Source organism: Triturus cristatus, chromosome 1_2 (genome assembly GCF_964204655.1).
Source record: "Triturus cristatus chromosome 1_2, aTriCri1.1, whole genome shotgun sequence".
Lineage (NCBI taxonomy): Eukaryota > Metazoa > Chordata > Amphibia > Caudata > Salamandridae > Triturus > Triturus cristatus.
Genome location: NC_140580.1, coordinates 916,238,374 through 916,252,014, shown reverse-complemented (window position 1 = coordinate 916,252,014; position 13,641 = coordinate 916,238,374). Strand labels below are relative to the sequence as shown.

At 41.6% G+C, this 13,641-nt stretch overlaps 1 protein-coding gene across 20 annotated transcripts in view; it reads left to right on the top strand.

Moving 5' to 3' along the window:
* RERE (arginine-glutamic acid dipeptide repeats) overlaps window positions 1-13,641 on the top strand; it is a 1,190,399-nt gene that overhangs the window by 824,189 nt on the left and 352,569 nt on the right. For 13 of the 20 annotated variants that reach the window (XM_085609702.1, XM_085609719.1, XM_085609717.1 and 10 more), the window contains one exon: window positions 11,610-11,661. In XM_085609702.1, coding sequence (XP_085465828.1) covers window positions 11,610-11,661 — 52 coding nt within the window. The remainder of the gene's footprint in view (window positions 1-11,609; window positions 11,662-13,641) is intronic. The other 7 variants (XM_085609712.1, XM_085609701.1, XM_085609709.1 and 4 more) reach the window with 1 other exon arrangement.

Here is a 13,641-nt window from a genome sequence, read left to right as displayed (position 1 = left end):
AGGAAGAAAACAAAGCACAACTTGCTAAAATGTAAAAAAACAAAAAACAAAGACGTAAGCATAAAGTCAGTGCAATATTTCCACCTTGTGGCCCACATTTGAGAAGTTAAAAACCGAGTTACACTGATTAACTTGTGACAAAGTCAGTGCGAGATTCCTTCTTGTGGCCAATGTTTGAGAAAATGAAGGAAACGAGTTACACTGATTAACTTGTGAACCTTCACTGTGAAAAGCGGAAACATTAATAAGAAAAAGTCTCACCCTAATGTTTTGCAATCTCCGGTAGCCGAGCAGTGCAATCTCTAACTTGGACAAATATGGCCGCACGTAACGTGAGTTCTGTGTGAATGCGTTGATACATGCGTTCCAATGACGATAGAAAGCACTGGAGGATCACGGTAAAGACAACGAGGCATGCGCATTGAAACAAAACACAGCAGCAGGCGAGACGGTGCTTGAGACTGAGCCGTTAACGGTGAGTTAAAAGTCCTTTAAATTCCAAGGAATTCATTAAGCTTTAAATAACTCACAGGCTCTCAGTACGATTAGGGATTAGTCCGCAATAAAGTCTGAATGTCCTTTCTCTTTTTCTTGACACGAAGATTTTGATTGTTATCTACGATGAGGCGATAGTCTCGAAGGGGAGTTGGTGCAGTCTGGTACCTGTCCCCAATCAGGTCACAACAGCTCGTCGCCAGTGTTAAATTCGTATTCATCAGCCATGGTAAAAGAGTTAGGAGGTTTATTCGTGTACAACTCCAGTATCGACAGCACCAACGTTACGCCAGGCAACAGCACTTCCCCAAAATAAATCCGTCACTCACACATTCCAAATGACGGCCCCGCATTCTAAATTTGACATCAGCACATCTTAACACTCCAGATTATAACAATGAGACCGGTCACAAATGCTATTGATAATGTGTTATCAGCTCTTTAAACTTGCATAATGTTATTCTTCGTGTCCTTACAGAATTTTCACAGCCTGGTGGACAGAAAAGCTGGATCTTATTAATGACGCGGATGCTAAGATTGTCCCTCCGCATCAATACCCACCCTGGTGGAGTAAAGGAATGTTGTCTCAATCCTTTGTGCTCATTCAGATTGAGAAGTTGCCTCTGGTCGGGGATCCAGTTTGAGGAGGATCCGCTGTTGAAGTTTGTTCTCTCTTGGGGATATTTTGTTTGCAGTGCTGGAAGAAGAAAGATGGCTACACATTGATGGGCTTTGTACCTTGTTTGAATGCTCTTGAAGTGCTATATTCTTCAATTGTTGCTGCTGTGAGCGGGCAATAAAGGAGATTTGCATAATCTTAGCCTCCGTGTCATTATTAGAATCTAAATTTTCTGCCCACCAGGCTGTGAAAAATCTAAAGTTTTGTTACCTTCAGTGTCAGGCTTTTATAACCTTTCGGTTTTGTAAAGTTAAGTGCATTTTCTGGTATGTTTCTTCTCTGCCATCTTTAGCATCGGGCTTTTAGCTATTATGCCTATACTGTGTTAAAAAGAAAGGGGCATTATGCGTTCTGTTTTGTTGGCCTTCTAGACTGTCGCATTGTTGAGTAGAGGAGTATCCTTTTTGTACCACAAGATACTTCTAAGTGGTGCTTTGGAAATAGCAGAGCAGCAGTTTGAATGCAGACTAAGATGAGCCTGATTAACAGTTTGCAGTATCTCTCTTAAGTGCATTTCCCATTGATTCAGCAACCCAACCCGAAAAAGCTCGAGTATTGTTTCCTTTATTGCAGTAATCATCACTCCTTGCTTGCTGGTGATCTTGCTTAGTTCCAAGAGCTTACATTCGGAGAACACCTGCCTCAAAGAATTCACCAATGTACAGAATAAGTCAAAAGTAGGTTAGGTTCCACATTTTTTAAAATCCCTCCCTGATGAGACGAGAAAGACCCTGCTCGGTGTGACCACATAAACCCAAAGCATTGTCTGCTCTGATAGAAAAAACAGCTAAGATGAGCTGTTGTCTGAGGAAACCATCATAGCGTTCTTCTGCCTATTTTTGGGACTACATAATTTGGGGCAGAGTCGGGGGTAAAGCAACATCTTCAGAGTCCTACAATCATGATGTCATGACCGCTTGTCACATTAAGAGCAGGAATCTTAGAAACGAGAAAGTTTTATGCCCCAGAATGTAACTCTTTATTTCTTAAAGATTAATAACCGCATGATTCTGGCGTTGTTTTATTAGCGAGGAAACAAAAAGTTTCATATATGCATATGTAATATCTGTGATCAATAGTTTCTACAGGTCTTAAAAGATTTTGGAGCTACTATGAATTTCTAGTTACTTTCAAAAGACAGAAAACTGTAGGGGCATCAAACCCGTACCATAATCTAGCCTTTGAAACAGGTTTCAACCCATGATAGAAAATTAAGGCTGTGGTATTAAAGTGAGTTATTCAAAATCTAAAACACATTATTATGTTGATGATGGACTGTTTTTTTGTTATAAAGCTAGCCATTTCACTAACCAGCAAATTCTGCCTAGTTGTTTTACTCACCCCTTTGTGGAAATATCTACAAGTTGACTCAAAACATTTTGGTCGATGGAAATGTCTCTTGAAATTAGGTCAGATCTAATACCTTGCCATTTTGACACCTTGATCATAGAGCAGTATCCTTATTTTTGAGCTAGATTGGCTACAACTGCTGATTAGTAATATTAAAATCCACAAAAAATGACTATTGCAAGGTAGGGCATCTTCAGCCTTTCTCTATCCGCAAAAAGATAGACAATAACAATACCTATATTACCTCAGTTTTTTTGGAATCATCCGCAAAATCCCAATCTTAGGGTCTGCTAGACCATATCAAACCTAATACGGTTTTGCTAATTTTCTTTGGTGGAAGCAAATCCATCTATAACTTAAATGCCATTATTTAGGTTATTTGCTAAAATTGTTATTTTTAATTTTTATTTTACAAAGATTTAGAAACTATCACATGGCACAAGAAATCTGCACAAAATTGGCAGTTGGCTTAAAACTGTAAGTCTGCATTCTCATGCAAAGCGATAAACAGGGCATTTATCTTAGTGCCTTTTGAATTAAGAGAAGTAGTTATTCATGTTTGCATTTTTTTAATGTAAAATATACCCAGCTCAGGTGGAAGTATCGTGGGGTGGGGGCAATGCGTGCAGACATGGAATGGATGCAACACGTGAGGGCGTGGAGGAGAAGCAACTGGCACCTGAGTGGCAGGAAAGCAAGCCAATGAAAATGAAGCAGGGGGGCTCAAGGCCTCTGTATGTTCTTGGTAAGCCCACAATATGTCTCGCAACAGACAAAGCTAGCACTGTATAGTTGGCGAGACCTGCAAATGTAGACGGGATGAGAAGCCTCTTGTGACAATTAGGAGAATTTAGAATTTGTCTGCAGTTCTTAGTAATATAAGGGAGGTCTGTGGTATGAGATTTCTTCCCAATTTTGGAGTGGTCATTGCTTTTGTCTTCCGTTCCACAAGATTGTTCCAGGAATGACAGTTGCTGAATTGGTCATGATCTGTAAGTTGTGCCTTGGCCTAGCTCCACTCTTAACTTAATTGTAGAATTCATGTTATGCACTACTGTTGTGGGTATATTTAGTGCAGCCAACACATACCAGTTGAAATTCTACTCCTTATTTGTGTCTTGCCTAGCGTGTTGCCTAAGGCTTTTTACTTCTTGTTGGTGAGACCTTCACTTTTTTTCTTGTCTGTCTTCCAATTTAACCTCTTTTAGGTTTTCTCTTGACAGCACAATCTTTTGTATACTATAAGGGGCTTGGAGCCAATCTGTTGCTTACTCTTGGTTTGCTTCATTATCACTTGTATGTGCTGCCTCCTAATTGGCTAGCACTTGATGTCACTTTCTATTCTTTGGTTTGGAGCATGGACCAAGTACTAATTGATTTACTCTGATTATTGTTTTTTCATTATACTTCCTGTTCATATTGCTTCTTCCCCTCCCATCATACTTCTTCCCCTCCCACCATACTTCTTCCCCTCACACCACGTGTTGCTTCTTCCCCTCCCACACCACGTGTTGCTTCTTCCCCTCCCACCCCACTTTGCTTCTTCCCCTCCCACCCCACGTTGCTTCTTCCCCTCCCACCCCGCATTGCTTCTTCCCCTCCCACCCTGCATTGCTTCTTCCCCCTCCCACCCTGCATTGCTTCTTCCTTTCCCACTTCCACCCATTCTCCATCTTGCTTTTCCTCCCTCCCCTTACCCCCATCTGTGTTGCTTTTTTTACCCTCCAACACTCACCCTTGTCCATGTGCATCTTCCTTCTCGTCTCCCATGCTCCAGTTATCTGTTGACCCCCCTCCATCTGCCATTAGGAAAAAAAAACCGCTATGGCGTCGTAGCACTTTTTATTAACATTCCCATCATCACTTCTATTGTCTGTGCTGCCCACCCCATGCCTACTCCTGTTGTCCGGGTTGCCCACCCGACATAAGAAAAACAAATTGGTCTCGCATTTACGAGAGGTTATGCTATTGTCATTTACAATGGCAATAGCTTAAATTCTTGTAAATGCAAGACCTATTTCACTTCAAAGAAGCAGCCGCCATTGTCCGGGGCTGCTTGAAAGTGGAAATGCGCATGGGGAGGAAAGCACGTCGTGCCTGCAGTAGGAGAAACCGAGAAGAGTGCTTACAGACTAAATAAGACCTACCGTGTCCTAACAGAAGGGCCAGTCTCCATGGGAGGTTACAAATGCAGGCAAGGCGGTACGAAGGAGGGACTAACTAGCCTAATAACTACTCGCAAGCCAGCGTTTACGAAGGACAATGACACAAGGCAAGACAAATATGGGCGAAGAGTGGGCGAGACTTCAAAGCCATACTGCATGCCTCTCAGCAGTGCTTGTGCTGCCCAGGCTCGACCTAAAACATAATAGGGTGCAGTCAGTGCTGTTTGTGTCATAGTGCTTTTTTCAAATTTATCTTTTAGCCATGCTGCACACCCATGCTGCTGTACAACATGGCTAAAAGACTTTGGCAAAGCCAATAGCTTTTGCACAGGCAAGACCTGTTGACTTTGCCAGTGCTCTTTGCTCTTCCAATCTCTTTTCTTTTATTTTTAGTTCCTGTTTGCTTTATAAAGTTATAGCTAGTAGGTTATTCCACTGATAGTTAAATGCCTTTATTTAATTGTATTGCTCTGCCTTAATCTATTGTTTTTTGGTTTTGGAACCAGTTGAATAATTTTATTCTTGTTTGATCAAATATTAAAGTAAATTAAATTCTATGTAAAAAGGTGCGTGTGAAGAACCAACATCTGCCATAATTCTAATGTCCCACTTGCTCTTGGCGTTCACTGCATTTCAATAGGGCGCTCCAAAATAAGCTTGTCATGTAGTTATTCTAATTATCAATTCGAATCTTTTCTTTCTTAAGGGGGAGCAAGTGGTTTTGATTTGAAGTTCTGCTTTTTGTTCTTGTGAATTATTTTTAAGGTGCTTTTGGTTTTGTAAAAATCCTTGGCACGATGCAATTTGGTTCAGAATGCTTGGGGTGAGAAGCAACTGACTCTTCTGCTGTGTTATGGCAGTGTAATCCTAGATTCCTTGGGATCTCAGTGGTGCAGAAGGTCTTATTTATTAATGGCATGTTGCTGTTAAAATGTTCTCGCTCGTGCAGGTGATGAATGCTTTGTATCTTTTTTTATTTGAGCTCACAATCTGGTTGTATTGCAAGATGCTATTTATTGGGCTTCTCTGTATGCTGCTGAATGAACACCTTCCCAGGAAAGGGTAGTAAAATTCTGCAGTTGGAATGTTTCCATATCACTGTAGAAGTGACTGAACATCCTCAGAGCGTCTTGCACAGTATACTTTTCAATCAATATCTAAAATTCTCTGTGATCCAAGTTTGGAAAGAATGGCATTCATATTGGCACGTGGGTAAGCTTTTGCATGCTAAATTGTATTCTGACTGGATAGAAGCTATAAAAACCTGTAGTATGTGATCAGTTTGCCCTTTGGATATATGCCTGTATTCTCTCAAGTAATTTCATAGCCTTGAATGAATCCTTATTTCGTACAGTATAAAATGATTTTATTATTAATTTCCTATAAAACCTTAATATGCTTACGACTATACCCCCAGATAAAGTATCAGCACCATAAAGCTAATTCGGTAAACATCTTTTCGTTAAGAGTTAGAATGAATCCTATTCAAATTATCCAGTATTCAGGAATTCTTTATCATTATTAAAATGCATCATACTAATATTTCAGGAAAGTGACAGCAAATATATGTGCAGTTTAAATTAATTCCATAGCTCAAATTTACACTTTTGTTTATTTTTTCCTTCAAGGTTTTCATAAATGTAATCAGAAGTCTGTTGCATTGAAATCATTCATTTTATAAATTATATTTAATGCTTAAAGTGCTTGATTTGAATTTCTACATTGTTTGAGATCTACTAATAGCACAAAGTACATCCACATATACTCACACAACCTCTATTTTAGTTCTAGTGTATATGTGTGTGTGTGTGTGTGTGTGTGTGTGTGTGTGTGTGTATATTTTAATATTTTTATTTGATCTAGATGAAGTATAACCGGGCACAAACCGGTGTCCAATATAAATTAAAAACACAAAGCGGGAGTTCATTATCGCAATTAATAATTTGCCATCCATTGATGCAGTGAATTGAGGAAACAGTAAAAGCGGTACAGTAAATCGACGTATACAAGGAGTCCGCTTGGATTAATGATCCTGAGACAGTCGTATCATCTACATTATATTGCATATCCAGACCATTGTAATCAATCCAGCTACCTCATACTTTATGGAACTTACGTGGACGGCCCCATCTCTTGTAGGTAACACTTTACACGGCCATGTATAGGTCCATGCCTGTTTTCCATTCGGGCATTGTAGGTGTGTAAGGCCCCCCCTCACCCCATGTTTGGCCAGATCCCGCGTTGCAATCACTAATCTCAGGTTGCAAAATACTAGTTCCATCCACTGGAGATCTATGTCATTGGGTATGCCTAGGAGCACAAACTTATCGTCGGGTATAGTCGTCCCTACCACTTTGCTCAGTTCTAGGAATTTTTTTATGCCAGTATGTGTGTATGATGGGACCTGTCCACAGCATATGGAAAAATCTTAGTGGCTCACTGTATCTCAGACAGTCTGGGGAGGTCGCCATACCCATTATGTGAAGCTGAGTTCTGTCATAATAGATCCAGCGTAAAATTTTAAACTGGATAAGCCTCAGCCTGTATGTATTTTATCGCCACCTCCCATCTAAACATTAGTGCAGCGTCCTGGTCCACACCATCCAAGTGACCGATCGGTTTCTAAGTTTCAGAAGTGTGTCAGGGTTATTAATAATGGTTTTGTAAACCATGGAGACAGCTTTTTCTGTTATTTTCCCCATCCGATGTCTCCCCTCTAGTGGTGAGTATTTTGAAGGCGCTATGGGAATATTTTCTGCTCTCCCTTAATGAGTGAGTTGCAACTGTTTATAGCGTTGTTTCGCTAAGTTGGAAATCTCTCTGGAGGGATTGGAAAGGCATCAAGGTTCCCCCTTGAAGTAGGTCTCTCACCGGTCCAAGTCCTCAAAACCTCCAAGTTTCCCAATTTCCTTAACTAACACACCCATCCACAGTGGGTTTCCTGCGTGACTCTGCACTCCCATACCAGACATTTAGTGGTCTTATGCCATAGTTCTAGTATTTCTTAACATCTTCAACCTGGTGTTTATGCTCTTTTATTCAAGGATAAATAATTGCAGCATATGGGAAAACGTATGTTTTTTGTTGTTGTAGATCAGCAATTCTGGGACAGCGTAGCTGAATATGCTTTTCATTGTCATGGTTCACAATCTACAGACACCCTATGCAGCCAGTAATGGCAGGTGCCCTGTTAGAATGCACATATAAGCTCCACCACAAGTTATTAAAGGCTCAAAATATGCTTTCCTTTTAATCTTATGGCATACACAGTACAGTAATAATATTGATTTAGCTTGTAGCTCAGCACAGGTCTGCTTTTTTGTACATTCCATGATTCTATATTTGAGTTATTTTGATCATTGCCATATTCATCTCAAGCCACATTGGTCACTTGCTACCATCATGTGCCTTCACCTGCCCTAATCAAACATAGCGAAGTGTCAGATAGCTCTCCTAATTACTGAAGGGCAGTAGAATAGATATTTCAATAGTAAATATGAATATCTTGCGATAAGGCCAATTTCATGGTGAATTACTTCCTTTGGAGAAGTGTTTCTTATTGCTAGAGCTCCCCTTAAGAGTGACCCCTATGGTACTAATAGAATTAGAAATGTGGAGTAACCAGAGTGGTGGATCATTTAATAGCTGAGACCACCTTATCAGCATAGCCATCTTTATGGCCAATACTCTTTCAATAAAATCTTATTAGTGTGCTCATCAGTTGATTGGCAATATCTTTCTTTGATTCATGTTGTGACTTCCAAGATGCATTTATTTCTTACCAGATTACGCTACACCTCAACCACCTTGTATAAAGCCTCCTTCCAAGTACCATGACTTGCATTACTCTTACTTACCACCAGATGCGTTCCCATGGTATCAATAAGTATTTAAGAATTTAAAAGCTTGCTTAAGCCTATATGGGGAAAAGTTAAAGGCCAAGTTGTCTGCATAATAAAGTGCCTAGTCCTGGAGGAGTTAAGCCTATTTGGTGACAGTGTACTTTTACTCAGGTGTTAAAAGGTAGAAGGGTGAGTATACACTCCTATTGCATTCCAAACTTAATCTTTCATTTTTTTGGTCGAGCCTGGGCAGGGCATGTGATGCTCTGCGAGGGATGCTGTTTTCAGATATGGACTTGAAGCACACCCATTTTCTACCCATCTTTTCAATTGACTCCTGTTACTGTCCTTTCTAAATCGTTGTTTTTGATTCATGAATAGGCTTAGTACCTACTGCCTTGGCTGCATTTGTAACCTCCCATGAGTACTTTACTTTTTACTCTGTGAGCACTTTTTTCTTTAATGATTTTCCCCTATTCCACCCACAAAGTGTTTCCCTACAACTCAGCACGCCGCCCGCTTTTATATTTTTATTAGTAATGGCCGCCGGTCTGCTTTTACTATAGTGGCTGCGATTCTTTATTTTATTTGCCCACGCGGCCCTCTTTAACTAGAGCTTCCGCACTACGGAACCTTTTTTTTTTCCGTGGGTGAAAGCACCCCATACCGTGCTTTCACTTTAAGGGTGACCGCGCCTCTCTTTAGACACTGCTCACCTTAACCCCTTCGATGCTCATGACGGAACGGTTCCGTCATGAGCATCGGTTGAGCTGTGCTCATGACGGAACCGTTCCGTCATGGCCCCGCCCGCGCTAGAACCCTTCAGCACCGCGGGGGAATCCGCGCAGCGCTGAAGGGGTTAATCAGCTTACTGTGAGCCTCGTCTAAAGAAAAGGGCGTGGCTGCCATTAAAGTGAAAACATGGCATTGGACGCTTTGACAAAAAAAGTGTTTGTGAACTTACAAGCAATTTTTTGTTTTTGTTTGTCAAAGCACCCCAGGCCGTGCTTTCACTTTAATAGCGCTTTCTTTAGACGTGGCTCGCAGTAAGCTGAATAGGACGAGCACCGTCTAAACAAAGGGGAGAGGATGTAGCCTAACGGCTATTGCTGTCGAACTCCAATCCTGGGGAACCAGGTTCTAGCCTCTGCAAGGATGCTCAACATCCTGTTATTCTGGGCAAGTCACTTAATCTCCCTGTGCCTAACAAAAATGAATGTGTCCTTGTGTAAGCAAACTGGTGCTCATGTAAAGCGCTCTGATACCTGATACATTTGGGTCAAGTTTGCGCTATATAAAACTCCGAAGGGGGAAAAAAAAAATGAGGGGCACGGCCACCATTAAAGTGATAGTTTGTGCTATTGCCTTTATACATGACAATGCCTTTTATGTATGTGTTGGTTTTCAAAACACCTAAATAAAAGGCATTGTAATGCCAATAGCTTAAAACTCACCCAAATGCAAGACCTATTGCATTGCAAATGCTTGTATAGTCAAAGGGCAGATTTCAGCAATGACCAATCACCCGAGTATAAATTGCTATTCAAAGCAAGCATTGACCAAGGCTATAGTTCTGGCTTGCTTGTTGAGCCCTGGCTACAACAAATAAAAGAATTACCTTCAGCACTTAAAAACAAACTCGATTGCTTGCTGCATACAGTGCATCTATGAGAGAAATAATTAAATGTGTGATGATTCAGTACACTTTTAAGATCGAAAACCGTGCCTAATGAGTTGCAGTGCATGCTCCTTAATGGAGGTGGAATGATACTCCAAATAGTCACTCGCATGAGGTGAAACAAATATTCCTTTGGACGAAGCCAAAGCTCACTCTTTGTATATTTTAAAGAACAGGTATTGCATACAGCTGCACGAGTCGAGACAAACCTAATGGCCAGATGTCTTTAGCTTCCTACTGAAGGAGCTTGTCTCCTTTATTTCACTACCCCAGCCGAGGTGTATGGAGAGGATGAGTCACCCACGCTTTGTGTAGAAAGTGGTGGCATTGTAGCTTGTCCACAATGCACAAAACATTGATTTAACCTCTAGCGGACACGTCTAAGTGAAAGTAAGCAATGCCAAGGCGCCCCGCTACCAAATATTTGACTTTATGCACTGTTTGTGCATTCCTTGCTAATCGTTGTGCGAGGTCATAAAGTAGGTTTTTCCCTCTAATTAAAGTGAAGGGCTTTGAGTGTCAGTTATGTTACTGGCATCGCGGAATCATCTGATGGGTTCCTGCTGAACTGTAGAAACTCTGCTCATTCGACTTGTAACAGCAAAAATCCCTTCCGAGGCGGTGTTGAGCTGTAATTGATATGTTAGAAACCTCTTTCCAATTGGTTACTTTAATTTTAGGGCTCATCTGATGACGAAAGTACATATTTTGTATATTCCAAAGGTACTAGAATACTGTTGCTAATGGTGCTGTCTTCGGATAATTGGTAGCATCGTGTAAATTTTAATTTACTGTGCCACTAGCTGCCATTGGCTTACTGGTTCAGACACTTTAATGCAGTTGACTTTCAAGGTCCTTCCGTTGGTGCCACGAAAACGTTAGCCAGTTGGTGGTATTTCATTGCATAAGAAGTTGGAAATGTTGGCTAACTGAGAGGCTGTCAACCTCATGTAATTATTTGCTGCTGTTGTGCGCATTTCGTTATGATGTTGAGAACTGACCTGTTTGTTTCCCAACGTACTACATGTGCCCTTGTGTTCAGGTAAGCATTAGAAAATGTCTGTAAGAGTCTTATCAGTGTTGCAGTGTCGAAAGCAAATCTGGCGCATAGGCCCAAAGAATTCCTCGCTGAAAGATGAGTATATCAAACTCTGTAATAAACTTGGTACCATAAGTGTTGGGAAGACACAAGGTATAAAGATGGTGTTGAAGGAATCTTTGTATGCCGTCCAAGTATATATTGGGTTGCTTCCTACAGGCAATCTCAACCTCCCTCATTTGCTCTCCTTTCCTAAGCCTCGTCCGCTACTTGTTGGTGCATTGTTACAGAGGCAAAATATTCTCTCCGTCTAGGCATCCTCTTTTTCATAGCTGACTAACGTCAACTCTTTTCATTTTAGGCGGCTGAACAGCACACAGGGTGAAATCCGCGTTGGACCCAGCCACCAGGTAGTGTACTCCACTGTGGGGCCTGCATGTATTACTCTTTCACCCCTCTTCTCCTAAAAGCGGATGTGAGCCTGAAGTGCCTCGTGTTCTGACTGGTATGGCTTTATATGGTGGATGTTATCACTTCAAACTATCGTACTCTGGTAAAAAAACAAAAAACTGCGATGTGGAGTCTTAGAAGCATGTAGTCCTTTCATGTAACGTAAAGCTATACACTGCGTTGGTCTGTGCCATCAGGTTCTGCGGTAGTGAAGCATGGCTGCCCTTCTGCTGGCTAGCAGCCTCCGCAGTGCTCCCAAACCCCCACAGTTGGACAGCCTGCTGTCCTTCATTACAATGTTACCTCTTGGCTGGTTATCTTCTCTTAAAGTCTCCACCCCAGCCAGCCTCCCCTTCAGTCTCCCACCCACCAATCTGCCCCCTCCCAAAGCCTAACCCACGCAGATGTCAGAAATTCAAAAGCTGCCATGTTCAGTAATATTACAGCACACGTCGTCTATTGCAGGTGCTGACGTACAGGCTGTATTGAAGAAGCTCTTGCAAAAGAGCGCTACCTATTACTCACTTGTCTATTTAAACTGGCGCAAGTGTGTGAAGGAGTGGTTTGTTGGATTATTGGGAGGACAGTTGAGAAAACTTGTGAAATGAGGGACAAGTCTGGAATAGTGTTTGAGAGAACTCCTGCATTAGAGGCAGGGGGCTAGGATAGTGTGGAGTTTCTTTAGTGTAGGACTTAGGGATTGGTTTAATTACGTGGAATGCTGGTAAAGGAGTAGTGTGCTGGGGCAATATAGCTTATTCTAGTTCTGTAGAGTGAAAAAAGTTATTTGTGTGTCCCTAGGCTGTGGTATTGAGAAGGAGTATTGGTGTAGTTGTGTGACGAAATCAGGGGGTGGGGGGCGGTTGGTTTTAAAGTAATGGAGCGAGAGAGGGCTCTGAGTGGACTTGAACTGTGGGGACATATGCCCGTAGCGTGGATCTGTCTATTGATTGCCATGAAGATTGTGATAGTGCTATTTTATTGACTTGAGTAAGTGATAATCTTCTAATTTAAACTTTATTAGTAAATGCAAACTCACACGTGGTGGCACATGAAGAGTGAGATGGTCATTGCAGCTGCAATTCTTCCATCTTGCAATCTTCTGTGAGATAGTATTCAAGGAGTTGCTCGTTTGCCAACCTTTCTGATCCCTGTAATTGTCTGTGATGGAGAGTAAAGCAACCCTTGAATGCAAGATCTTTCTTGGAACTTGCTATAACTTAAACCCATTTTTCACACTTGTCAGAGTTAATACACCAAACTGAGATGTAAAAGGGAGTCAGGTAGTCTTTCTTTGCACGTCAGTATCTCTATTCCTTGTTACGTTATAGGGGACTTGACTTGGCCTCAAGGTTGGGAATACAGGGCTTAGGAGATGAGTAAGTCCATGCAGCAAGCCCTCATTCTGGATGTTCCACAAAGAGAAACAAGGCTATGAGGCAGTCTGCAATAGTGCAGTTGAAAATTAATTTTGGGTCTCCTACTGTATCTAGCTCGCTTTTTGATTTCTCACCCCCATATTGCTAAATTACTTTTACAAGTGTGGAATGTTCCCTCTGAAGTTTCTCGGCATTATCAAGGTCAGTGTAGGTGGACGGAATAATCTAAAATATGTTGGTAGGGAAGAGCATCAGAATTTTTCGACCCACTTAAGTCTTTTCATTGTCCGCGCTCAATGGACTAGCAGCTGAGTTTGTAGCCTGGCATCCTGACAGCCGAGCAGCAATACATGTTTGGAAACCAAAGCTTTATATGTTTATTTTATGCTTTATATGGTCCTCACCAAATGGATATATGGTCTATGCTGTATGTAGATGCTGCAGGGAGGACTTTGTGATATATTCAAAGCCGAGGTCTTCAAACTGTAGGGTGGGCCCCTGGGAGGGGCCGTGGAGTCCTGGTGAGGGGGTCGCCCATTCCTCCACTTCGCTTGTGCATTTAAT